Raw genomic sequence first — 27,645 nt, 5'->3', positions numbered from 1 at the left:
GCCCGGTGGCGGCGCAGAGGCTGCGGGCGGCGGCGGGGGAAGAGCAGGCGGAGCGCGGCGGGCGCCGTGCTGGGGACGCGATGCACTCGCTCTTCAGGAAACGCAACAAAGGGAAATACAGCCCCTCCGTGCAGAAAAAAAGGTGAGTGTCCCGGCCCCGGGCAGCCCCGCTCCTCCCGGGTCAAGCAGCGCCGCGATCCTGGGGCTCCCACCCCGCAGCATCCCCTCCCGGCGCCGGGGCTTGGCGGACCTGGGCACCCCCGCGGTGTCAGCTCCTCTCCCAGCTTTCACATCTCTTTTGCTGAGTGGGGGCACAGATATGTTTTTTACCCCGTCCCCCTCCCATCGCAGTAGCTGCAGCTCCAGGGAGCAGGTTCCTTCACTTCGCAGGCGTGTGCTGGGCCAGGTCTTAGGGGAAAATAGTCTGGCTGTCCTTAGCCTTCATCCACGTGTTCTATCAGGATCAAGTATTCAGTCTGATCGTCCTTTCCTCAGCTCTATCTAATGGGGTGGGAACCGTTTCAGTTGTACTGATCATAAAAAAAAAAAAAAAAAGAGCAGCGTCTTGAACACACCCCATGAAGGGTCCCTGTTAAAAGGGAAAAGATGTAAACATCACCCCCAAGAAGGCTCAGCCTTGGCTGCAGGAGAGGGCTGGAGAGCAGGCAGCCCCCAGCCCCTGCCTGCACAGGACAGGTGGCACAGGGGAAGTTTTTCCAAAGAGGTTGATGTTTGGATCCGTTCAGAAGCGTGTCCTGCGTTTCCCAGAGGAGCTGCAGGGGCTCTGAAGCACACGGAGTGGGACGGCTGGTGCAGGTTCAAGCCCATGGCTTGCTTGTCCTGCTCCAAAAGCACCTGCCCTGGCCGGTGAGCTCAGAGCAGCCACGCAGCTCCCAGAAATCCTCCTTTGGAACGAAACTGGGGAGCTGGCACAGGGGCTGAGGCACCTTCAGGGACCCAGAAACAGACCAGTCAGCCCAGAAGGTGCCGACACCTTCCTAGCTGGGGGAGCCCCTCGCTGCTCCCTGCCCACGGGTGCAGTGCTGTGGTGCGTGGGAGGGGTGTTCCCCAAGAGGGGAGGGTGCTGCCCTGGCACAGTGGGTGCTCAGGCTTTGGTATGTGCTGAGCTCCCTCCATTTGAGCTGAGGCTCTAACTTCAGCCCTGGGGATGCCTCCCCTGGCAGCCCAGCTGGCTCAGTAGGGCTGCCCAGGCTTCTGCTCCTGAAGCCCAGGGCATACTCTGCTGCCAGTTCCTGCCCTGGGGAGGGCTGGCAGGAGGAGACAGGGGGGCACGGAGCCCTCTGAGGGCTCAGCATGTGCCTCCCTTATGGCCCCAGCCTCGGCATTCCCATGGTCAAAATACCCGGTTGCATTTCTGTTCCTTGGGGGTGATAGTGGAAAGCTTGAAAGTGAGAAACCCCTCACCTGGGTTGACAGCTCAGGACTCCGAGCGGCAGCAGGATGCTGGGAGGCAGGAGGAGACAGACCTGCTGTGCACCAGGCACCCACCCTGTGAGCCCCCACCCTGGGCCTGTGGCCGGGGTCCCTGCTGCTGCGCTCTGAGCCCTGACAGCGCCGGGTACCCCGTGTTCACGTCATCCAACAGCAGATGGGGCTCAGGAAGATGGTCTTCCCTCCACCACCCTGCCTGCGAGCCCAGCCGGCTCTGGGCAGGTGCCAATGCACCTCTGAAGGCTGCAGGCCAGGCTGAAATCTTTATTTTTCTGGCTGGCTGGTGGCGGCTGAGGAAGCTGCTCGGTGCTGTGGCCTCGGGCCACCCTCCCTCCCTGCACCCCAGCTCTCCGTGCACACCTCGGGGAGGGCTGTGCTCATTAGCCCCAATTTGTTAATTTCTGCGTTGGAGTTTACAAACATCTGGGAGTCCGGGGAACACTCCCACCGTGTGGAAACAGCCCCACCATCAAGATGGGGAAGCCAGTGCCAGACCGGTTAAACAACTTGCTGGAGGAGGATTGCGAAGAAGCGAGGAGCTCCTGCCGCCCCATCCCCTGCTCCAGGCACTGCCAGGCTCCCAGCCGGCTCCCACCCAGTTTTGCTGCGAGAAAAACAGAGCAACGCTGCTAAAATCAACCGACCGCCCCTGCCGTAAACAGGGACGGAGATTTCGACACCGTGTGCAGCCCAGCCCCATCCTGCGCTTTGACAAGGCTGCGCAGCCAGGGTGCAGGGGCTGCACCTTAGACAGGGCTGAGTGCCAAGGTGCTGCCGGTGACCGAGCCTTCAAAGCACAGCGGTGACAGGGCAATAACTGAGCACCGGTTTGGCAAGCGTGCCAGGGAGCTGGAATGTTTCCTGTAAGCAATGAGGAGCCGGGGCTACGAGCTCAGCTGATTTAGTTAAGGGTTGCCCTGGAAGCGCCATCCTACAGCAGGTCAGAGCCTGATGAGGAGCCGTGGTTCTTGGTGGCTTCTTGGGATGAACACTTCCCATGGTGGGGACATCTCAATGAGCAGCACTGCAGAGTCAGGATCTCCATGAGTCTGTGCAGCTCAAGGCAGGTGCTTTTTCCCCTTAGATGCAGTCAGCCACCCTTCCCCAACCCCAAACTGGCCCTTCAGCCTCCCATCCAAAGCGCCTTGAAGCATACGGGCTTCAAGGAGCTCCCCTGCCTATCGCCAGGCTGCCCAGAGCCTGCCTGGAACCCAGGGGAGTAAGAAGCTGGGGTAGGCAGGGATGGGTTTCCCCACTCCATCCCTGCTGCTGTGCCGGAGATGCAGGTCCCCATGGGAGCCAAACCCCTCTCTGAACTTCCCTCTGAAGGCGGGAGCCATTTGTGGCAACTGCCTCTGTGTCTTGAGGCAGGTCAGCCCTGTGCTAGCATTAGTAAGGAGGAAAGCCAGCCTGCTTTGAAGCTCTAATAGGCCCACAGCAGGGAAAAAAAACAGGAGCAGCATTAAATTCTGCAAAGCCATGATGGCTTGAAGATGACTTAGTGCCAGGTCCTCTGGCCTGCCATGGCATGTCCATCTGCAGCAACCCCAGCTGAGTCTTGGAGCATGCCAGCCACGTGCTGTGCCATGGCTTGGCTGGAGGAAAACCACAAAAATGCTCTGTGCTGAGCACCCTGGACCACATTCCCCCTCCATCCCCCTCCTAACGGCACTCACAGCACCAGGGGTTGCTTTACCCCCAGTGTGCAGGTGATGCTCCACAACAGCTCCCTGTGGTTTGGTTTTTCTGGTGCACAAATTAGCAGGACCAAGGTCCAAATCTCTCCTTAGGAATATCTGCTGCAGCTTTGCTCTGGGCTTGTGGTCTCCAGGCTCAGTAGCCACCCCCATCTGACCCTGGGCACAGGGTGCGGGCATCTCCCTACCTTGTCTAGGTAACATGGATGATGATGATGATGATGACAACATTTCTTTTGTCTTATGGACTTGGTTGCTTTATACTCTTCTTGGTCACCCTATCCCAGTAGCATAAGGCCCTGGGGATTCAGCTGGGACTGGCCATGGCTATGGTGTTAGAACATCATATATGTGTGTGTGTCCCTAGAAGGGAAGGTAGAAGCCTTGAATAGGGATGTAGTATGGGGGAAATCCATCACCCTCCTTCCCCGTTATCTTCGCCAAACACTTGCCACACTTAGAAAACAATAGGTTGGTTTCTCTCTTAGAAAGTCCAGGATTGGGAGGTAGAAAACACAGCTCAGCCTTGAGAAGATGCTGCTGAAACTCACCCTCCTGCCAACAAGAAAGATGTTCATCCCCAGGGTCCCCTGGTGAGAGCATCCATCCAGGAGGGCTCCTAGCCCTTGAGACCCTCAACAGTGTCAGCAGACCCCATCTAAGAGGGGGTGCAGGCAGCTGGGACAGAAGCTGGGAGGACTGACACCCATTTCTAGAGGCTGTTTGGTAGGGCCGGAGTCAGCATGAAGGACCAGACAGCAGGTGAGTCAGGGAAGCTACTCTGTATTTATGGTGGAGCAAGCCTCACCATCGCCTCGCCATCACCTCGCCTATTTCTGCTTTAATTTCCATTACAATAATATATCACCATTACTACGAGGGAAGATAAATATAATTGAAACAAGCTGGACTAAGCACAGCAACCCTGCTGTCCAGCTACACCCTAACGTGGGTAGCTTGACGGCACACTGCTCTGGAGTTTTCAGCCAGATCTTAATCTCTCCCCACCTGAATTACACTGGCCAGAGCCCAGCCCTTGTGTCCTCTGCTCTGCCAGTTTCACTCTAGTGGCATTACAAGCGGCACAAGGAAATATCAGGCAGTGGTAGTTGTGGCTCAGGGAGCTTTAAGGGCATTTATAGTTCTGTGCTGTGGCCTTCTGGAGGAGTCGCGCAGTTTAAGCCCCTCCTAAAGTCCAGTCTCTGGCAGCAGTGCTCACATGGGTATGCTTTTTATGAAATCTGTATAAATGGAAATTAAATGGAGAGGGAATTGAGAGTAGCAGTAGGTGGTCACTGCCTGAGGCACCGTCTGTGCATCCCAGGAGTGGGATGCACTAAGCAGGACCAGGATGTGTGCTCAGACCCTGTCCTCAACCAACTCGATTGTCCCTGGCTGAGTGGTCTCACCTGTGGAGGAGCTCCTGGCATGGGGAGGTTTCCCGGCAGGACAGCAGGGGCATGGCCAGCGTTGCTTCACTGGGGGAAGGAGCAGGACAGAGCCCTTCCCATTAACCCTCCCAGCAAGTATCTGATTCATGGGACAAGCTCCCAGCAGGAGCCTTCCCAGGGACCGCAGTCAGCTGGAGCAGTCAAAACTCTAGGAGTGTCTATTTAAACATCTTTACTTAGGGGAATTAGTGAAATAGCCTCCTTGTTTGGACAAAAAGGGAAGCTGAGAAACCAAAAGGATTTCCTACCGCCTGCCAGCCAGTGCAAAGCCAGGGTGTGAACTGCAGACATCCCAGAGATGCCAGCCTTAAGGAAGTCTGTTCTAAAACGGGCTCTTATGAGTGAGGGTGCAGCCTAATGGGAAGAGAGGAACAGAAATAGGAAGAGGGGAAAAAAGTCCAGGTTTTAGCAGCAAAGTTTCCATATCACAATAATTATCATCATATTTGTCTGTTGAGAACCTCTCTTCAGAAAAATAAAAACCAAAACCACACAACCAAAACCCTAAGAAAAACCCAAGTCCCCCTGAAACAAAGCATCACCTAGAGGTCAGAATTGTGGTGTGTGGACGCAGTGATGTCTGCCACGGAGCAACTGCCTCCTCCCAGCTCCCCAGCTGAGAGAAACCCTGAAAAACCTTCCTGTTCCTCATGGGAATAATCTGGGGTCCTTTGCACCAGGCAGGTAGTGCTACAGCTGCTGAAGGCAGCGCTGAAAAGAAATAACGCTTCTGCCGAGCGCAGCTTTTCATGAGTGATATAATTTTTTCCTTCCTGGTCAGAAAATGTTAAAGCTTTCCAGAAATGGCAAAGCCAGTTTTTCCAGGATTTTTTTTTCTTTTTTTTCATCTTTCAAACAAAGACTTATCTATTTTAGCAGAAGAGCTTTGCGTTTCCCCTCCCTCTGCTGGAGCCTCACAAGGGCCATGCCCTGGGCACCTTTGCTCCTGCCTCTGCTCAGTCTCACATGTGCTGCCCTTCCCAGCTGGGCTATGGCCAAATCCTGCCCTTCTCCCTCCCCAGCTCTGCTCTATGCTCTGGCCATCCCCTCCTGCCTGTTTTTTAGCCCTGGCAGCCCTTTGCCTTACCCTGCCAGCAGCCCTGCTCCAAAGCCTGGATGCACCCACAGCTCTTCCCAGCAGCTTCCCAGAAGAGCCATCTCCTGCACATCCCATCCACACACCTTTCGTGGGCCAGCCAAGGACTCCTCACTGGTTTGCCCATCACTTCGTCCTTCTCCTGCATCTTCCTCCTCTCAGCAGATGAAGGGCAGGGGGAAGCTGACCCCCTCCATCCCCTGACACGGAGATTTCAGCCAGGCTTTAGCTTTTCAGCCAATCCCTCCGGCACCCTGCCTGATGTTGAGACAGATGCGGGGACTGTGCTTCTCCTTGTGGTTTATTAACACAGACCCAGCTCTGGAGGGGATGGCCAGATTATCAATAGGGCTGATGTCCTCATATGAGTAATGTCCAACCTGGTTGATTAAGTGGCACAGAAATGGTAAATATGCAGAAATAAAGAAATAAGAGAGATCTCATAAGAGGGATCTTATTTCTCTATTTAATTCTACACATTTATCACTTCTGCATTTCAAGCAGCAGTGGGGGTGAGCTGGAGCACATGCCAACGTCCCCACTCACAGTCCAGGATGGGGTGCAAATGAGCTGCTCCCATGGGAGCTGTGGAGGATCCAGCTCCCTTGTTTTATTAGATTTCCCTGTATCAAAACCTTCACCAGTGACTCTCGTGTAAACAGCAGAGCTGGAGAGAGCAAACAGCTCTTCTTGCGTGCGTCAGAAAAGCCGAAGCTGAGCAGCAGAGCCATGCCCACATTATAACCAAGCATGCCCTTGCTTGCTCCGAGCCAGCTCTGCGTTTTCTTTTCCCTGGTCACCCAGATACTGCACATCAAAGCAGTAGTTCCTGGATTCCGGGGCAAACCATCCTCTCTGACACAAGGAAACACCATCCTCTGTCCTCACTATTCCCCCAGCCCGGAAACCCGCATCTGCTCCCTGCAGCAATGGAGAAGGGGCCATCTCCCCTCGGGTACTGCCGGAGCCAGGGGTGGAGGGTGGCTCTGCCCCAGTGCTGGGTTCCCTGCGTCAAGGGGAAGGATGGCCAGGGGCAGCGCCGACAGCTTGGGATGGGCTTGGTGGCAGAGTGATTAACAGGGCTGATTAGAGCTTGTGGCTCAAGCCCCAAGGAAGAGTGAGGAGAAGGGGATGAGGGGTGCATCCTCACCTGGACACATCATCCCTGTCCCAAACCAGTGCGGCCACAGAGGATGCCCCTGGCAAAGCTGGTACCTGAGTAAGAGGGTCAGGGCCTGGGTGTTGCACTCACTGGTTCCTGGCACCCAAGATCAGTTTTGCTGATGCAAAGTGAGCACAGAGGCCAGACAGAGTCTCCAAGCTCAGCTTTGCTAGACCAGATCAGCAGCAACAGCTCAGGAAGCCATGCCTGAAACGCAGCATAGTCATGGATCCCAGATGATCCCTGGCTTAATTTTATTTCCTCCATACAATTTAGAAGCTTCAATCCAAACCAGAACTGAAAAAAGCCCCAGACCTCTCCTGCTTTTGGGGATGGTTTTTCCATCCATGCTATAGATCCACTGAAACCCTGAAGATTCATCCTTGGGCTTCCTAGAAAACACTGAGACCGAGGTAGGGAGCATGAAGAGGAACTGGCAAGCCCTGCCAGCTCTTCCCAATTGCTGGTTCAGCTCCTGGCTATCACAGCTATCCCAAGCTCCCACCTGGATAATCAAGCCTCTCCCACCCCTCAAAGCTCAGGTGGCCTTCAGTTTGTTGGTGAGAGATGAGGAAGGCTCCTTGGTAGTTGCAAGCTCTCTCAGGATGCAGGAGATGCCAGCTCTGAGTAACCATCATCCGAAGACACACAAACACGTGCAGCACATTTTAGTCACCCAGCTTCAAACCACTTTCTCTTCACTGATTTCATCTGACGTTTTCCCTAGTTTACATGGGAAGATGCGGATTAGAAGAAACCCCAAAGTGGATTATGAAGAGCAGCAGGATCCAGGCACCTGCACCTCATCTCCTGGTGCACCCCTGCACCCTCCAGCTATGATCATTGAACGGAAAACGAGACTCATCCTTGCAGTTATTGCGACCAGCCACACAACTTGCAACAACCCCTTCATTTGCTCCTCTGCTCAGAAATGCCTGCTCGGTTCATTTCTGCTGATGTGAGAGGGCCCATAATTATGGCAATCCTTCTGCTCATCAAAAGGTGCCAGGCAGGCAGCAGCAGCGGTGACACACACAAACCACCAGCACCCTGAGTATCGTCCAGATGATGCAGCTTCTATAAAAAGAAAAAATCAGTAAATCCTGCTCATGCCAGAACTTCCCAGGGAAGCGTGAGCTTTTGTGGAGCTGTCAAGATGCTGCGAGGCTCCTGCAGGGGCAGGGTTTGAGGTAGGGAGGAACAAGCCCAGAGCTGGGTTTTGGTTTGTTCTGCTGCACTGAAAGCGATACCATACGTGGCAGGCAGGAACGTGTCCTGAAGCTCAGCACCACTGGCAAGAGGGAGGCTGGCGAGACCTGGGCTGACCAAGCTTTTTCCCCCAGCACCTACACTGTAAAGGAAGCAAGCTAAGACGTCCCAGTTGGAGACTACGTGCGGTCCCCAAGGTGCACAGGGCTGATGAGGCCACATACTGCTTTTACCTGCTGGTAGCTGAGCACTGGCACACGTCCAGGGAAGCCACTGCAAAGCACTGGAAGAGGACTGCCTTGGTTGACAAGCCATGTCCACTCTCAACTTTGGCCCACCATGCTGTGGAATACAGGAGGACATGCCTTGTGCTGTCCTGGAGAAGTTCACATGGTCGACCCCTGCCCCATGTAGGAACTAGGTGCTGCAGGACCCCTTGGAGCTGGGGTGATGGAACTGCTGGGTGAGGCTGCCCACCTGGGGATGCAGGAGCTCTCCATGCCATGAGCAAGCACGGTTGGGATGCTGGTGCTCCACGGGTGGGTGGTTGGGTGCTGGTGCTCCTGCTGTCCCCGAGCCTGGCCCGCTGCCCTCCAGCCTCTGCAGGATACACCACTCATCTACTAGAAGCTTTAACAGCAGCTAATACTTCTAAGTGCCATATAAAGATTAATTCTACCACTGCATAACAAGGTCATTAAGGCTCATTATCCCCACTCTATAGGTGGTTGGGATTGGAGTGAGCCAACCCTTGGCTTACGCCCACATGGCAAGGCAGAACAGCTGGGACACGAGCGCCAGCCTTGCCCCAGCCTGGGCTCCGTGGACCCTCCAGCTGCAGGGACCACCGGGGAGCACACCCCTCTTTCTGCCCTCCAGCCTACAGAGCCACAGCAGGAGAGCGTTGGGCAGCGCCTGGCACACGGTCCTCTGGAGCTGGCCCTGGCACACTGCAACCTCTCCTTGCAGGCAAAGTGACAGCAAGAAAACAAAATGTTTAAAATAACTCTGGCAATGCAAAAGCTACGTCACAGGTTGTTCTGACTGCTCCAGCTCAGCCGTTTCTCCAGTGGGACTGTGACTATTTGGGCCAGCTCTCACCCTGCCAGCCCGGCTGCAAACGGAGAGGCCTGGACCAACATCACCCTGGGAGCAAAAAACAGTGCTGAGCAAGAGACAAAGCACTGAAAGATGGATGTAATGGGTGCTGTCCTGTCCCTTTATTTGGTTTAAATTGTAAATTCCTCCTTGCAGAGCAAGGAAGCCCTGACCATGGCATGGATGGGCACAGCAGAGGCTCCAAGGCAGAGCTGTGCCCCAGCATGGGGTGCACATGGGGCTGCCCAGGGCATGGGAACAGCCTGCATGCAGCACCCTCAAACGGGCCACCCTGCCTGCGTGCATGGGGTCTGGGTCCTCTCTGCTGCTCAGGCTCCTCCAGCTCCAGGCAGGACCCCCCTCTCTCCCTGTCCCCTGCAAACAGGTCTTTTCGTTCTTGCTCCAAAACCAAGGGAGGCTCGGGCTCGCCTATGGCATCTCTCCCATTTCCACCGTCCGGGAGACGCTATGTCCCCACCCGCCACCCCCCTCCTGGCAGAGCAACCGAGTATTTTGGAAAATGTTAGAAAGGCAGCAGTGAGTCACACGCAGCTGCAGGGCCTGGCAGGCTCGGCTGGCCCCTCGCCACCCCCCCGGGGTCACGGCACCCTGAGGGCAGACCCCGGCACTAGCTTAGGGCTGTGGCTGTGTTTGTGGGGTGACAAGCCCCCCTCTTTCTCTTCCTCTTTCTCCCCAGCATCTCCAGCAAAGAGCTGACCGAGCTCATAGAGCGCCTGCAGAAAAATGCTGACCAGGTGGAGAAAAACATCGTGGAGACCGACTCCCGAATGCAAAATGTAAGCAACACGCACACAGGCTCCTCCGAGGAGCCCTGTCCTGGGTCCCTCCTGCTGCAGCCCTTCCCACTTCGCTGCGGTCTCATCTCCTCTCCTACAGCTCCTGTGCGTGGCTGCCCTGCCCTGCGGCGGGTACCTGGGCTGCAGGGATCCCGGACAGAGGGATACATGGCTTCCCCCAGCTTGGGGAGGGTGTAACAGGTGACAGGGCCCCGAAATTCTTCCTTACCCAGGGTTGGGTCCCAGCAGGCAGCTAGGATGGAGGAGAAGGGGCCTGAACCATCCTCCTCTTCCCAAAGGGTAAGATGCATCCCGATGGGGCGCAGCCCCCCCAGCCACAGCCCGTCCTCGGGGCTACCGCAGGCGAGGCAATAGCAAAGTACATCTCTGGGAGGACACGGGAGGGCAGAGCTGGTTCCTGGGGCAGTGCAGCAGGAGGACCTCGCTCAGCCCTCTTGGATGCAGTTCCCCTTGTGACCCTTCCTCCCCACTCTCTGCCTGCCCAGGACTTGCACAAGATCAAGGCATGCCAGCTAGCGCAGTACAAGGACCTGACGGCTCAGAAACTCACTGAGTCTGACAAGCTGCTCTACGTGCTGGATGGGGACGCAGCGATCGCCCGGCACATGAAGCACCCCCAGGGTGACATGATCACAGAAGAGTGAGTACTGGGGAAGGGAGAAACCTGTCCCAGAGACTTACGGGGCAGGGAGGATGCTTCTCCAGGGGCTCTGCTCTGCTCCTGCCCACAGTTGGGGTGTCACCACGGGCTCCTCTGCATCCCAGTTCACATTAAGGTGCGTAACCTGCAGCCATCCCCGGGCATGCATAGAGCCAGGACAGCTGTTCCCTGCTGATGGCAGCTCTGCAGAAAGCAGGGGGGCGCAGGTGGGGTATCTGCCTGCTGGGCAGGCGGGACCACGCTCCCCCACAGCACTGGCCTGCCCTGAGCCGGCAGACAAGCTGAGCAGCGCTTGGCAGAGGATGGGTGCACAGGAACCTTTGCCCTCTTCCTCCCCAGCTGATTGCACAGCGCAGCTGCTGCCAGCTGTCTGAGGTCCCCTAAGGACAGTTCCCCCCTCTATGGGGGCCTGGGAGAGGACCCCCTACATCTACTGATGCTAATGCCCAGCCCATGCCTACATCCTGCATCCCACCCTCATCTTTCCCTTCCCGCAGCATCCGGCAGCTAAAGGAACGAGTGGCAAATTTGCGTGTGAAACATGATCAGATCTACAGCTTCCCCCTGCAACATATTGAGCCCCAGGTCAACTGGTCAACCGTGATCGAGGAGAAACAGGTACCAAGGGGCTATGAGTGCCACTGCCTGGCCAGCAGCACCAGCTGGGCAGGAGCTTGTGCATCTCCCCATGGAGAAATAGGTTCTTGGAAACCTTCTTGGAAGCTTCATACTGGGAGCAGCAAACAGCGTGGGAAGGATGTGGGGTGCTGGGTGGCAGAGGAGGGTGTAGAGGTGATGGGACAAGGCCAGCTGCTGTGGCACCAGGAATTAGTGCTCAAAGCAGTACTGGTGGCAGCAGCCAGGCTAAGAAAAGAAAAACTTCAGATGATCAGGGGGGCCACAGGGGAGTGTGTCAGCCTGGCCTTCAGGGGCTGGTCTCCTAGGCTCAGCCTGGCCACTGGGGGAGCTTGGGTAAACCTCTGCCCTTCTCCATCCAAGGACAGAGACCACACTCCCTCTCTGAGCAAGCTGCTCCAATGCCCCGCTGTCCAAGGCATGGAAAAAGCTTCTCCTTAGACCCAGTCTGTGCTCCCTCTGTTTCAGTTTATGTCTGTCATCTCTCATCTTTCTACCATGCACCACCTTGCAGAGCCTGGCTTCATTTTCTCAACCTTATAGGAAGCATGCTATTAGATTCCCCCAAAGCCTTCTCCTCCCCAAGCTGAACAAGCCTCAGCATCTCCTCTTGGGTCCTTGCCTCGGCATCTCTAATGACCACCTGCTTTGGGCTCTACTCAGTAGCCCTTATTTTTTATTTTATCCCACTCCCTACACTTGCAGCCAGAAAATGGTTAAAACGCCCAACTGGCTTTCCCATGGCTGTCCCTAGCATGGCTGATTTCACTCACTTGCTCCCGGGCAGCTGCACGCTGCTGACACGGGAGCCTGTCCAAGCCCAGCTCCACGGCCACCTGCAAGAGGAGTTTCCTGCATCCTAGCTGCCACATCCCATTCTCCCATTGCTAACCCCAACTCCTGTGCACTGCAGGATGTGTTAAGCAGCAAGGGCTTTGGGACCGACCTGCCACTGGTCAACAGCCAAGTAGAAGAACACAACATCTTCCACAACGAGGTCATGGCCATCGGCCCACACATCACCAAGGAAGGCAACAAGGTCAGCTCTCCTGCCCCTCTCCCTGCTGCCTGAAGGGATGGCCCTGACCTGAGCTGCTGATGAAGGCGAGGCCATCCCACCATCCAAGGAGCTCTAACCTGGACCAGCTTGGATGGGTGCCCAATTACACACCTGACCTCAGAGCTCAGTATCATATACTGACTGTAGCTTTACAATGAGGCAAATCCCATAAACCCCACATCCCCCTCAAGATCAAGCCCCACCAGACCACCACTCTCCAGAGAAATGCTCCTAACTCCTGCCTTGCTTATCCTCTGTTACAGGAATACACAAGCGACTTCCAAGCCAAATACCAGAAGCTGCTGGTAAGAGACCTCTGGGATCCTGGGGGCAGAGGCCTTTTGCCGGGGTCCCTTGCCATGTTGGCCAGACACTCCTAGAAGGACCCAAGGAGAGGAGCTTTGGGCTGAGCTCTCCCCTCTGACCCTTCCCAGGCTGGCTCCCAGCAGCGGCAGCAGGATCTGAACTCACTGCAGGACTACATGCAGCGCTGCACCAACAAGCTCTACTGGCTGGATCAGCAGGCGAAGGACAGGACCCATTACGACTGGAGTGATCACAACCTGGACTACCCCAGCCGGCGCCGCCAGTACGAGGTCCGTGTGCGCTCGCCTGCAGCCTGGCCCCATGCTGGCTGGGTGCTTTGCAGCAAGGGAGGTGGGCATGGAGCCAGGGGAGCAGGCTGGGAACATCCCTGCCCTGGTGCCTCAGTTTCCCCACTCCATCCTGAAGCACTTTGAGATGTACAGATGATAGCACATGGGTAGTAAAGTTAATCCTTTCCTCCTGCCAAAGATAATGCAATGAGGAAGCTCAACAGCTTCCTCGTTCTCCTTTCTTATCTCAGCGTTTGCTTGGCAAGAGTCACATCTTCAGCAACATCTGCAAGGGAAGGAAAACCAAAAGCTGCAGTGGGGGAACATTGCACTTTCTATCTTGTGGAGCTGTTCAGGCCCTTTCAGAGTAGCTCAGTAACAGAACACAGCCAGGCTCCCCTTCTCTCTCCGTGGGGATCAATATCTCACCTCTCTCCATCTAGAACTTCATCCACCGGAAGCTGGAGGAGAAGGAGGAGGCCATCAACAAGCTGCATGCGGATGGAGATCAGCTGCTCGCCCAGAATCACCCTGGGAAGAATGCCATTGAGGTGAGCATCAGGGATGGGTTCCAGCTTCCCCACCCACCCCGGAGCTCAGAGGACTCACCTGGCCCTTCTCCAGTGTGAGACCTGGTGCCACTGCAACTCTTGACTTGACTTCCTGGGATGCCAAGTGAGAAGAAGTTTCCTTCACCTGCAAGTGGGTAAACACCATTGGAGGACCTGAGATAAACCTAAAGAGCTCTTCCCATCTCCTTCATTCCTGTAGCAATTACCCTGTGCCTGCCTACAAGGGATAAATTATGGTGGCAAGTTCCACCTTTGATGGGAAGATGAACATAAGGCCACAGGATTTGCCACCTCCTTCCACCCAGCCCCACACTCCCTTCGAGGAATCCCATCTTTAGACTAGCTCTCCAGTATTCCCATCCTAGCTTTGATCTGAGACCATCTGGGTGGCTTCAGAGGCAGTCAAGGAGTTGTTTGCTCAAGGTAGAAGGTACTTTCTGGTGGGCAGCTCAGGCTCACCCCTCCCACAGGGCATCCTGCTAACATCCACCTCCCGCCCCTGTGTTGCAGGCTCACATCGAGGCAGTGCACGCTGACTGGAAGGAGTACCTCAACCTGCTGATCTGTGAGGAGAGCCACCTGAAGTTCATGGAGGAGTTCCACAAGGTACCAGATCCCTAGGGGCAGTGAGGCACTCTTCTTTGCTCTGCACAGCCCAGAGAGTAGGTGCTGGGTTGCAAGAGATCCCAGAATATAAACTCAGTCCTGCTGCTCTGGAAATGGGATAGAAGAGGTTGAGTCCTCTAGTCTACAGGGCTTTTAAGGCTAGGAGGACCACCCTGAGCTGATATAACACAAGGCATAATTGCTCAGGCAGCAAAGGTCAGTAATTGCTTGGCCAAAGTGTGACTTGCAGAAAGCAGCAACTCCAGTGCCGAGGTTCAGGAACCACGGTCTGGTGTCGGCATCCTTGTCTGCAGGACACTGGAGATAACTCACAGAGGTACCTCACCCCCAAAACAGGCACGGGGAGACCTTGGATGCTCCACGCAGAAGCGGAACAGGTCTGAGTGGGGAAATTACACCTGCAGAAAGCAGAGTTGACCCCCCGGGGAGCCCTGCCAAGGGCTCAGCGCCCCAGCTGAGCTCAGCAGACAGATGTCTGCTGGATAAATTGCATCCGACAGCCAGGGAGGCTCTGCAGGGGAGCAGGTCGGGCTGGATTCTTCTCCCACAGCCTGGGCGTGTTGACGACGTGATGAGTCTGTTGCCAAAGCTGAACCTTGGTGCCCAGCCCAGGCAGTGCCTTTTGTGGGTATTTGCCAGAATAACTGCCCCAGGAGGTGATTTGTGTGTGGAAGAGCTTGGCTCTGTCTTCTCCTTGGCGCTGGCAATGGAGACACCACAGGCTGTTGTGATGCTGTACAAGTGAAACAAAATTGAGGGCAGGGAAAGGTGGGATTTACCAACTCTGCAGGAGAAGACCATGGAATAAGCTGCCCCTGGCTGACTTTCCCCTAGTTCTGCTGTCCTGAGCATGGGAAATAGTGATTCCTCACATTTCTCCATGTACTTCTGGATGTCCAGATGCCCACCATAGCTCCTGGTGACTGTCCCTACTCTAGGCAGTGCAAGGACCAGGGTGCTGGGGTGTATCTGCTCCATGTTTCAGTGGGACCCTCTCTCACAAGGGACTTTGCCTTTCTGCAGTTTCAGAAAGACACGAAGGATGCCCAGGAGCTCTTGAAGAAGGTGGATACAGACCTGGACCAAAAATTCAGCCCAGAGTTCAAGGACAGATACCAGCTCGAGTCTCTCCTCCGGGAGCTGGATGTGAGTATTGGTGCAGGCAGGACCGCAGGGGAGGCAGCAGCAGGAGGAGCCAGTGTCTTTACAGCACTGGTGGAGGGACATCCCTGCCGGTGCAGGCATCTAGCCCAGCTTTCTCCATGGCGAGCAGCAGGACCATGCTGCTGCCTCCCTTTGCCAGCACTTCACCCAGCTCTTCCTTCCCCTCTAGCTAGAGATTGCCTCTCCCATAGCAACGTAATTGCTCACTGGGCTGGTTTTTATTTGTTCTCTCATTGAGTGAGCACTGATTAAGGGCGGGAGCATAATTAGACCTGCTGCCAGAGGAGGTTGTGGAACTTGCTGTGCTGCCGAGAACTGGGCTGCAAGATCGCCCACTTGGGAAGGGCTGTGCTGAGCTGAGCTGCTGGCCCAGCCCAGGCTCAAGCCCAAGTCCAAGCATGCTGCAGCAGGCCCAGATAAAGCACAGGTCCTGGGACAGCTGATAGCGCTTCCCCAGAGCTGTCCCTCTCCTCCTGCGTGTTCCATCCTACTCAACATTAGGGAATATCCACCTGCACAACTAGAACTAGAACCTTTTAATGGGGCTCTAATTAGAGCTAATGGCTGGGAACGGGACTATCCGTCAACGTGCAGCCACAGAGATGCGGACCATGCACCAAAGGAATGCCCATCCTTGCCTGGTGGCTAGTGCCAAGGCATGGCAACTCATGGACACAATCACAGGCCTCAGCCTGGCTACAAAAGTATGCAGGAGAGTGCAGGAGCACTTGGTGTAGAAACAAAACAGCTGCAGAGCAGGGCCCAGGGGCCATTTTCACTAGCATAAGCAAAAGAGAACCCACAGTCTGTCCTGGCAGCTTTGGCACAAGCTCCTCCCCAGCCCTTCCCCAGCTGGGAGAGCCCAGGAACTCATTCTTCCCCCATTTCCCTACTGGTTCTGGTCATTACCCTGTACTAGGACCAGGAGAAGGCCTTGGACAAGTACGAGGCAGTGGTGAAGTCGCTGCAGGAGCGCAGCCAGCAGATCCTGCCCCTGCGGTACCGCCGTGAGACACCGCTCCAGCCCGTCCCCGTGGAAGCTCTCTGCGAGTACGAAGGCGAGCAGGTAACATCTCATTCCATGAGCAATGCAGAGGTGCTGCTGGGGACCATCTCCTTGGAGGATACAGGGGGTGAAAGAGGCATCTGGGGAAGGAGCAGTTTTTGCCAGTGCCCAAGCAGCAATGTTTCCCGCAGTGAGGACAAGGCAAAGGTCACGTTTCCTGGTGGGAAAGCAGGTTTTGCAGCTCAGGAGAAGCAGTGCAGGAGGGGTCTGGGGGGAAATGCAGCCTCTATCCACCCTGCAGACAGCGTGCCTATCACACATCCTTCAGGAGGTTGCGACAGCCCGGCTCTGTCACATTCCCACGCTCCCTGCACTGGGACGGTGAAGATGTACAGGCGTGTTTCCGATCAAAGAAACTCACCCCACCATCACCAGCACAGTTGCAGCAGGGACATCTGCATCCCATCATCCCCCCCATCATGGTATCAGTCCTGGCAGGACTGTGAAGGGACAGGACAGACACCACGGGAGCAGCAGGGGCCTGGAGAGGAGCGAGTGGCTGCGGCTGACTCAGCTGTCTGCCTCCCCAAGAAGGAAAGCCACAGCACAGCCTTAGAAACGCCTTCTCATCTCTGCCCTAGTGGGAATTTCCTTGCCATGGCTGTTGCAAGAAGAGGCCTGGCTTCATACCTGGAGGCTCAGGGGAGGGAGGAGCAGGCACATGAGTTTTTGGCAAGCAGCAGACACTTGAAGAAGTGAGAGGGTGCCAAGAGAAGGGATTGGGGTTTATTCCAGTCCTGCCTCCCTCAAGCACAGCTCCCGGGGCTGCTGACGTGGAGCAGGGCGGGTGGTGTTTCCTGACCTGCTGCTGTGACCGGTTCCTGTCCCCCAGGGCCAGATAAGCCGAGGAGCCCACTACACCCTGCAGAAGAACACTGGAGACCTTTGGGAAGTGGCAGACAGCTCAGGAGACAAGATCAGCGCCCCGGGGGTCTGCTTCATGATCCCCCCGCCGGACGCAGAAGCAATAGCACTGGCAGACCAGTACGTGCCCCCCAGCCTGCCACACCAGACCCTCTCACTGCCCCAGCAGCCCTTGCCCTTGCCTTCACTAGCCCCAGGCCATGCCCCTATCTGGGGGACTCCCACCCCAATTCCCACAGCAAAGCTGTGCCTGCTCAAAGCCGCAGGCTTCCTTCAGGAGGGATTCCTGCACCCTCCTGCTTTCACACAAGATCCCACCTGGCAAAGTGGGACCAGCTCAGAGCCATCCAGGTGCCCCCTCCTCTGGGGGACCATTATGGCAGGGGGAGCTGCCCATCCCTCCCTCAGCAGGCCTCTTCTCTGCTCTCACCCCTGCAGTCAATACACTGCTCCACCCCTTTGCCAACATGGGGGCAGAGTGCCTCTCCCTGACTTGCCTCACGGCTGCCTCCAGGGGCTGGGTCCCACAAGCCCCTCCAGAGATGACCCCCTTCCTGGAGCAGCACTGGGATGGGTGATGGGGTGACAGAGGGGCTGAGGGCCTGACTCTGGCCTCATGCCCACGCTGTCCCGTTCTGCAGAATTGCCAATCACTACGTGACCGTGAAGGAGAAGACGGCCAACTGCAAGAACATTCTCCAGCAGCGCTACGAGGGGCTGAAGGCTGACAGCATCGGAGGTGCGGCTCTGGAAGGGCAGCTTGGGACCTGCCCCTTTTCAGGCACAGAAAGGCCACTGTAGCCTTGAACTTCAATGGCGGCTCATCTTAGGGGGGATGTTACCAAGAGTTTCCCATCTCCTGAGGGTCCTGGGGGCAGCAGCGTTTGGATGTGTGCAGAGGCAGAGCAGCCAGGCTGTGGCTGCAGCAAGCAGGGCTCAGGGAGTGGAGGGGGATGCAGGTTCTGCACTCACCAGTGGAACTGAGCCTAGAGCCAGCTCCCAGCCAGCCTTAACCTGGTCCCCTCTCATTATCCAGATGCTGCATCAGTTCGGGGGCGCCAGCTTCTGGCAGGGCTGGAGAAAGTGAACAGTGACCTGGACAAGCAGGAGAAAGCAATAACAGCAAACCTCCGTCCACCGCTGGAGCAGAGTCGGGCTGTGCAGGACAGCACTGAGCGCTCCAAGGACCTGAAGGTAGGGGGCTGGGGAAGCAGACAGACAGTGCTCTACAGGGACCGTGCTCCCAGGGGGTCTCCAGGGTGGCCCTTGGTATGCTGGGCGCTGTAAGCGCTCCCTGAGCCCAGGAGCACGCGGGGATGCAGTGATGCTTACAGCTGGCTGCTGCCTCCAGTGGAGAAGGGGAGCAGCCCTCTGAGGAGCCTCAGAAGCCAGAAACCTTTGCCCTGCTCCTGGCCCAGCTCAGTCACAGAAGGGTTGACTGGGAAAAAGGCGATGGCTGCAGAGTGTGGGCTGTGAGAAAGAGAGGAGAGCCCTCAGGTTTTCATCCTGCCCGTATTCTGAGCACAGCAGGGACGTAAACTTTGCCACCAACATCACCAGTTCAGAAAGGAGCAGGAAAACACTTCTGGGCACTGTCTCGCCTTGTGGACCTGCTCTGCTAGGCTCCAGTGCTAGTAGCATCCTGCTCCTTTCCTCTCCTTCAGACCCCTAATTAAGCCAGGCTCCGTGCCACAAACCTCCCTTGGTTTAGGAGGAAGCTCAGGTCCTGGTTACATCACCTGCCAAGGGCTGTGTGAAAATTCAAGTGCCACCACAAGTGAAAGCAAATTGCTCCAACTGCCTGCAGTGCTTTGATGTCCAGGCAAGAATTCATCCATCAGACTGCAGAGCCCAACAGTCCAGATGAGTCCAGAGCGTTTCTGAGAGAGCTAGAATGGTGGGAACCACTCCCCAGCCAGAGTTCTCCTTGCTAAGCACTAGCTAGCCTGGCCCAGAAAAGATACAAGTCAACAAAAAATATCATTTTGTCCCCTACAGGGCTGAAAGGCACCTGCCATCAAAACACCAGCCTTCAGCCCTGAGCTCCCCTCTCACACTGGACAGCCAAGGATCGACTTTTTTATAGCCACAAGGTCCTAGTTCAGTTGCTATAAAGGCTTTATTCCTACTGCAGAACATCACCAATGAGGTCCGTCGCATTGAACCTGAGAAAACGAGGAAGATCCAGGAGTGCGAGGTCTTCATCGAATCCGTGCCAAACACTGGCAGCGCTACCTTGGTAAAGAACAAGGTGGAGAATACCAACAAGAAGTACGACCGTGTGGTCCAGCTGCTCAGTGCTGCCCAAGAAAAGTAAGTCATAGCTTAAATCATGGCTTGAGCCTGGCATAACGTAGGGTCCTGCAGGAGACAGGTGCAGGCGCACTTAAACACCCTTCCTCTTGTGTCCATACAGAGTTGAGGTGGCCACACACCTCGAGAGGAGCCTCCAACAAGGCCGAGACCTGCTGTCTACCTATGAGAACAAACTGGTCATAGATGACACGGTACCAGAGGATATGCGGGTGGTAGACCGTAAGAAAGAAGAGCTGTTGGTGAGTGTTGTCTCCTGTCAGTTTTCTACCCTACTGACATGCTCCACATAGAGAACCACTTTCCAAAAGGACATGGGAGTAATTGCTGTGTAACGCACAAGCTTGAATCAGTCGGTAAAGGGATGGCCTCCCCCAGCTGGAGGTGGGACCTCAAGTTAGCTGCACTGATCTCCACCTACCTTAAATGCAAATGGTTCCCATCCCCAAACCAGAAATCAAATGCCAGTTGAATACTTGTGATTTGACAAAAGGACTAATGGAGAAATTAAGGATAAAATGGTCTGGGAAAAGCAGTGCCTGAAACTTGAGAGAGATGGACCTAGCAAGGCTTGGAGAACAATTATCACCAGGAAAAGCTGCCAGATAAAATTGGCAATCCTTCTGCTATAGAAAGGCCAATAACTAGCTACGCCAGAATTTTCTGTCCTTCAGCTTTTCCATCAATTCCCCAAGTTCAGACTAGAATGCAAAAGCTCCTTCTGGAGTCGTTGCACTGGCAGGAACAGGGTTCATGGCTTGCATGAGGAGTACCAAATATTTTGCACATAGCATTGTAAAAGTTTTAAAGCTTTTAAAGGTTAACAGGTGAAGGGAGTAAGAGCTAGCTTTTCTCCCCACCAGGTTTACCAGATGGCTCTGCTTACGATGCAAACCTCCAACTTGCTTTTCTCCACAACTCACAGCACTACTGCAGCTCAGTCCTTCCTTAGCATCCTCTGCAGCTCCAGTGCAGTTGGTGGAGTCGATGGGGAACACTGACAAAAGCCTGGCGTATGTACAACCCCACAGAATCCCTCTCTCTCGCTTCTTCTGCAGGCCATGGGTACCGAGCTCCAGTCCAAAAGGTTCCTGCTTAATGAAGCAGAGCAGAACTTGCTAAGGACAAAAACGTGCTCCAACACCCTGGCCAGCAAGTTCCAAGAGCACTGCCCCGACATCGAACGGCAGGAAGCTGAGCTCTACAAACTCAACCAGCGCTTCAACAACCTCACCAAGCAAATTGACCACAGGTAAGACAGAGGATAAGATCTAACTAGGACTAGACCAGCCTGGAGAGCCAGGACATTTACAGTGGAGTTGGAATCACACTGAATCTGGAAGAGGCATAACACCATCATGGGAATGAGCAGGTGCAGAAGGGCTTCTAGGGAGGGCTAAGGAGGAAGAGGGAGGCTCGTCTGCACTGGTTGGGTAGGTCTGAGCAGTCTTTAGGATTAAGTGCTCTTGCCACAAAGATGGGGACTTTGGCAAGAGAACAACTCTGGCTCAAATCTGTGTCTTTGGGGAGCAGGGAAGCAGGGACAGGTTAAGAGGCATCTGCAGGAGACACAAGAGATGTGACAGTACTGAAGCTGAGCTGATTTCCCCTACAGAACGCAGACCCTGCAGAAAGCAAAAAGCGCCTATTCCAACTACCGCACCAACTATGACAAAGTCAACCAGTTCCTGTGCAACATACCCAACTACGAGCCGCAGGAGACCGACAACATCCAGCAAGTGGAGATGAAGCTGAAGAACCAAGCGGTAATTCTGTCTAAGAATCTCCCCCCCTGGGCTCCATGGGGAGGAGAAGGAACACCACTAAAAGATGAAGAACAGAACTTAAGATAGCTCCTGAACATAAAATAGAAAAAGATAAATACTTATTAGCTTTATTGATTTTGATGCTATAAGGTCCCACTGTCCTGCCTGTGCCTTCTTTACACATAGCAGGGCAGCTCAAGAACATTGTAATTCTTGGTGTTGTAATTTTAATGGCAACCCTCAAAAAGGCTGAACATCGTGTTTGGATTTTGTGTTCCCTTTGACACTTATCTCTGTGCATGCCAGGCGCTCCTCAGTGACATTGCAAGCAAGGAACAGGCAGTGCAGAAGGTCTCTGCCACAGCTCAGCAATACCAGCAGGCAGTGAAGGTAAGGACTGAAACTCTGCCGGTGGGAAAACTTTAACACAGAATCACAGAATAGTTTGGGTTGGAGGGAACTTTTAAAGGTCATCCAGTTCCACCCCCCCACAGTGAGCAGGGACATCTTCAACCAGATCAGGCTGCTCAGAGCCCCGTCCAACCTGGCCTTGAACATTTCCAGGGATGAGGCATCTACCACCTCTCTGGGCAACCTCTGCCAGTGTTTCACCACCCTCATCGTAAAAAATTTCTTCCTTATACCTAGTCTGAACATCCCCTCTTTTAATTTGAAACCATTACCCCTTGTCCTGTCACTACAGGCCGTACTAAAAAGTCTGTCCCCGTCTTTCTTATAAGTCCCCTTTAAGTATTGAAAGGCCACAATGAGTCTCCTCAGAGCCTTCTCTTTTCCAAGTTGAACAACCCCAACTCTCTCAACCTGTCCTCATAAGGAAGGTTCTCCATCCTTTTTGTAGCCCTCCTTTGGACCCGCTTGAGCAGGTCCATGTCTTGTGCTGGGGGGCCCAGAGCTGGATGCAGTGCTGCCAGTGGGATCTCACCAGAGCAGAATAGAGGCAGAATCACCTACATTCAGCCACCTAAAGAAAGCCTAGTGCTCAGTCAACTAATGAGCTAAAACCAGGTTATATCTGCTCTGACACTGACATCAAGTGGCCATTAGCATGGCAACTGGCTGAGATTTATTGTCTGTGAAAGGAGGGTTTCTACTCCAAGCCCAGCATCCGTAAGGCAACTGGAACAGCCTGTAGCTGTGCTGTCATGGTCCCAGGGCACTACCCGACTCAGAACCTGCTGGGAGGTCCTGATGATGGTGCTCCACATCCCACCATCCGCAGCAGCTCGCCTAACACACAGGTCAAGGGGAGAAATCATTAAAGCCAAGGTTTAGGAGGGACCTGTGCATGAAGGGGACCCAGTAATTTCACTTTCCTCCTGGGAACTTCTTCTCACAGGACTATGAGTTGGAAGCTGAGAAGCTACGGTCCATCCTTGACCTCGAGAATGGCCGGAATGGGTACATGAGCAAGAAGCCCAGGCTCCAGTCTCCAGCTGCAAAAGTGAAAGAGGAGGTAAGGAAGGGGTAGCCTATAGCGAACTAAAGCAGAGGACAGCTTATGGGACCAATGGGTATTTTGCAAGCAGTCATATTTACTGTCAGCAACCTTGGTCCCATAGGGGAATGCAGGGCAGGGCAGAGAATCAGGGGAGGAAGGAATTTTTTCCTCATTCTTAACCCATCAGGTTTGCTGGGCTGGGCTGGCCAGAATAAGAAAATAAGAAAAATGCTGGATTTAGCACTTTTTGAAAGGGAAAGGTGGGGAGAAAACCCAAAAACCTAAAAGTTTTTCCCCTCTCCAGAATTTCAAACAGAGAGTGAGATTTCACTGTCAAAGTCCTCATGCTAGATAGAAATACTTATGGCAAGAGCAGGCCACAAGCTACTTATTTATGCAGGATCTGTTTGCTACCTGCCTCAAACTCATCCTGCCTATTAAGGCAGGCAGCCAGCAGTGTCCACCTGGCTATTCCTCAGCTACATCTCATTTTACGTATTTTGAGTAGGAAATGCACAGTATGACCACAAGAGTGTGTGTGCATGAGAATCACTCTTCCCCAAAGCCTGGCAGATCGCCACTGCAGGTTTTCAGAAGAGCACCAAGGGTTACTTCTTTGGGGCGTGTTGTTTCTATTCAGCAAGTTTTGATCAAACCTTCCTGGTCTCACCACCTCTTCTCAAGGCATTTTTTGTTCCGTAGGAAGCTGTTCTGGCAGCCAAGTTCACCGAAGTAAATGCTGTGAACAAACAGAGGCTGCAGAATCTGGAGTTTGCTCAGAGCCTCCTGCGGCAGGTAAGCAATCACCAGGAGCAACGTGATGCTGAAAGAACAGTCATGTAAATAATATACACATGTGCCTTTGCTGTTACAAGTTAAATTGGAAACCAATCTAGCTAATATTTCATGTCCCCAAATCATTAATCAACAGACACTTAAACCAGATAGATAACCCCTCTGTGTTTCCCAGTCCCATCTTCCACTCACCCTAGAAGCTCCACATCATTTCTAACACTTCTTTTGCCAAACCCATACCAGAATTAGTGTCCCTTGTGGCTAAAAGCTTTGTTTTGACAACAACAGGCATTGCAGAAAGCATTTCTCAGGTTGGGAATCCACAGAGCAGTTGAAGAGCAGCCTGTTTTCAAATACCCTCTGTTTAGTGTTTACAATGGGCAACCTCCACTAAACAAACTCAGCACCCTCCTATCGCTTTGTCACAGGAGGCACTGAAAATAAGCACCAAAAAGTATGATTATTTGGGGTTTTTTGACTACACATTCTTTTTTCAACAACAGCAACCAGAGGTTCAAGTGACACAAGACTTTGTCCAGACCAAAAAGTCCATAAGGCCTGTGGAAGAAGTCTGGAAGTTGAAGAAAGAGCTTGAGGATGAGACTCAGCGTCGGCAACAGCTAGAAGCAGAGATCAAAGCCATTCAGAACAACATTGTCCACCTGCAAAACCAGAAGCCCCAAGAAACTATAGTTAAGAAAGAACTGCTGAAGAAAGTTCCTGACCCTCAGCTGGAAGAGAGCTTCCACAAACTGCAGCAAAACCTAGCAGAAGAGCAGCGCAAGAACCAGGTGCTCCAGGATGAGCTGGAGGCTCTTAAAATCAGGCTGCGTGTTTTGGAGCACGAGAAGAGGGAAGGAGGGCAGGAGTATATAGTGAAAGAGGTACTGCGTATTGAACAAGATAAAGCTCAAGCTGATGAAATCCTGAAGCTCAAAGAAGAATTGGAAGAGCTCAGGAGGCAGGAGGGAACCAGAGAGAATGAAGTCATCCTTTTACGCCAACAAATTGCTGTGCTGTCCAACGAGAAGAACAAAGAGCAGGAGAAAGTGACTGAGAAGGAGGTGCTGAAGCTGCAGAACGATCCCCAGCTGGAGATGGAATTCCGAATGTTGCAAGAGAACAAGCAGAGGGAGAGTGCCCTTCGGCAGAAGCACGAGGAAGAGCTCAGCTTCCTCCAGGAGAAGCTCAAACGCCTTGAGAAGGAACGGGCCATTGCAGAGGGCAAAATTACTGTTAAGGAGGTGCTGAAGGTAGAGAAAGACTTAGCCATTGAGAGAGAGGTGAACGAGCTCCGGCGCCAGTACGAAGATGAGAAGTCCAAGGGTCGTTCCAACGAGCGGGAAAAGGCTGAGCTGCTCAGGAAGATCCAGCTGCTGGAGGAAGAGAATGCCAAGGTGGTTGTCCAGGAGAAAGTGCGCGAGATTGTGCGCCCAGATCCCAAGGCTGAAAATGAAGTTGCCAACCTTCGTTTGGAGCTTGTAGAGCAGGAGAGGAAATACCGAGGTGGTGACGAACAGCTGAAGAGCTGCCAGAATGAGCTGACTGCTCTGAGGAACAGAGGGCCACTGGTAGAAGTCAAAGAAGTCATTAAGGAGGTCATTAAGTACAAGAATGATCCAGAAACTGAAAAGGAGCTACAGCGACTCCGGGAGGAAATCATAGAGAGGACAGGAGCAATTGAAAGAGCTGACCTCGAGATCTACCAGCTGAAACAAGAGATACAAGCTTTGAAAGACACCAAACCTCAAGTGCATACAAAGGAAGTTGTTCAAGAAATTCTGCAGTTTCGGGAAGACCCCAGGACTAGAGAGGAGGTAGAGTCTCTGAGAGTGCAGCTAGCAGATGAACAGATGAAACACATTGACCTGGAGAGGGAGCGGCTACTCCAAGAAGAGAAAGTAAGACAGAGGGAGGAAGAACTTTCCCAGGTGAAGGAGAAAGTTGTTCAGCAGGAAGTAGTGAAGTATGAGCAAGATCCTGCCTTGAAAGCTGAAGTTAACTCCTTCTCTCAGAGCATTGAGAGTGAGCTGAAGCAAATTGACTGCCTCCGTGAAGAACTCCGCAAGCTGCAGAGGAGGAGGTCTGAGCTAGAGCGTCAGCTAGAAGAACTTGAGAAAGAGAGACAGGCCCGCAGAGAGGCTGAACTGGAGGTGCAGAGGCTGAAGATTAGGTTAACTGAGTTGGAAGAACAGGAGAGGGAGACAACAGAGAGAGTGACTGTGAAACAGAAAGTGATCCTTCAGCAAGATCCCCAGCAAGAGAAGGAGCACTCCCTCCTCAAGCTGGAGCTAGAAGAAGAGAAGCACCGGAGACAAGTCTTGCAAACTGAACTAGAAGCTCTGAGAAAGAAGCTCCTTTCTTTGGAGAAGATGGAGGTCAAAGAAAAAGTGGTCTTTTCAGAGAGTGTCCAAGTGGACAAAGGAGACACAGAGTATGAGATTCAAAAGCTGAAGAACAATCTGGAAGAAGAAAGTAGGTGTAAGAGGGAGCTAGATGCAGATATCAACCGCCTTGAGACCAGGCTGTCCGAGGTAGAATTCAACAACTCCAAATCATCAAAGGAGCTAGACTTACTAAGGGAAGAAAACCACAAACTGCACCTTGAGAAGCAGAACCTGCTGATGGAAACAAGGAGACTGCAGTCAGAGATTGAACTCACAGCAACAGAAGCTCGGGATTTGAGAAACATGACCCACGTGGATAGTGGAATAAACCTGGACTCCAGATTCCAAGCTCTGGAAAGAGAGTTAGATGATCTGAAGCAGTTATCCAGAGAAAAAGATGCAGAGATTGAGCAACTCCAGAATCGCCTCAAGACAGTGGCTATCAAGAGGGAACAAAGAGAGAACCACCTGAGGCGCTCCATTGTGGTCATTGACCCCGATACAGGGAAGGAAATGTCTCCAGAGGAAGCCCATGTGTTTGGCCTCATTGAATGGAGCCTGTTCGTCAAACTGAAGAGTCAGGAATGCGACTGGGAGGAGATCTCAATAAAGGGTCCCAATGGGGAATCGTCTGTGATCCTCGACAGGAAGTCTGGTAGAGAGTTCTCAATTGAGGATGCCTTGAAGAGTGGAAGGCTAACCATGGCTCAGTACAACAGTTACCTCAACAAGGAGATGTCGATCCAGGAGTTGGCAGTTTTGGTGTCCGGAAGTAATTACACAGCGCTCCCTCCACTTTAGAAACTTTGTCTTAAGAGCAGCTAGTCAGAGCTGCACCACTTGTTAGACTACCAGATCACTGCAAATCCTTTCCCTCCTCTGCGTCTTCCAAAATGCTAGAGCCTCTGCCCCAGCCGTGCTACGAAGCCACGCTGCTTGCTGTCATACACTGCAGAAAAGCACCACCAGTAGTGGAAAACACGTTTGTCAGGACTACAGTAAAACCTTCTCCCCCTCTTCATCCCTACCTAATCACTCAACCTAATAAAAACCAAAATAAAAAGCCTTAGGACAGTGAAGTACCTGAAGTCCAAAGACTCAGCAGACCCTGCAGTTTCCTCAACATATACCCACGTAGCCTCATAAAAAGTTGTACACAGCACTGAAGGTCAAGATGACTCCGAGGTGACCAGCAGAAGCTGGTTACGTCAGCTGCATGTTGGTAAGCCAGACAGTTTCATCGTGGACAACTGACTGAATGATGGGATCGTCCTTCGAGAAAACCAGCTCTGTGAAAACAAAGGTGTGCTACAATTCAGTATCACATTAATACCTAAACACCATCATTTTGTTCACCTACGTGCCTATGCTGCTGGGGAGGAGTGAAGCAGATGTAATTTGATGGCATCAGCCATAGATCCAGGAGAAGCATTCATACACCACAGAGGTCACCAAGAAGTACGTGAAGAGATGGCAGTACTGCCAAACACAAGATGGTAGTGTAAAGCATGCAGCTGTAACCAAACGCAGAATGCCTTCGAAACAATTAGCTTACCTCATGGCTACAGGCCATTTGTGCTGGTATTTTACTGGATGGAGTTACATGCAGCTACATGTTTCATTTACTTGTGTAAGGGAATGGGAAATAGAGGGGAATTCTATTTATAGTACAAAATAAAAAATGCAGTGATTCTAA

At 53.5% G+C, this 27,645-nt stretch overlaps 1 protein-coding gene across 1 annotated transcript; it reads left to right on the top strand.

Annotated features, from left to right (window-relative positions):
- Window positions 1-6: 6 nt before the first annotated feature.
- Window positions 7-27,645, top strand: PPL (periplakin). The gene is made up of 22 exons (XM_026858728.1): window positions 7-142; window positions 9,863-9,962; window positions 10,469-10,623; window positions 11,142-11,262; window positions 12,194-12,319; window positions 12,604-12,645; window positions 12,775-12,936; window positions 13,380-13,487; window positions 14,019-14,114; window positions 15,159-15,281; window positions 16,219-16,365; window positions 17,198-17,349; window positions 17,871-17,968; window positions 18,266-18,423; window positions 19,364-19,542; window positions 19,646-19,784; window positions 20,601-20,794; window positions 21,158-21,308; window positions 21,615-21,698; window positions 22,666-22,782; window positions 23,470-23,562; window positions 24,066-27,645. The coding sequence occupies exons 1-22, from the start codon at window positions 81-83 to the stop codon at window positions 26,748-26,750; spliced, it is 5,292 nt and encodes a 1,763-aa protein (XP_026714529.1). The 5' UTR covers window positions 7-80; the 3' UTR covers window positions 26,751-27,645.

The sequence above is a fragment of the Athene cunicularia genome, assembly GCF_003259725.1.
Source record: "Athene cunicularia isolate RWA chromosome 14 unlocalized genomic scaffold, athCun1 chr14_part1, whole genome shotgun sequence".
NCBI classification, from domain to species: domain Eukaryota; kingdom Metazoa; phylum Chordata; class Aves; order Strigiformes; family Strigidae; genus Athene; species Athene cunicularia.
The sequence above is the reverse complement of the archived record's forward strand: the minus strand, read 5'-3'. Positions and strand labels throughout refer to the sequence as shown.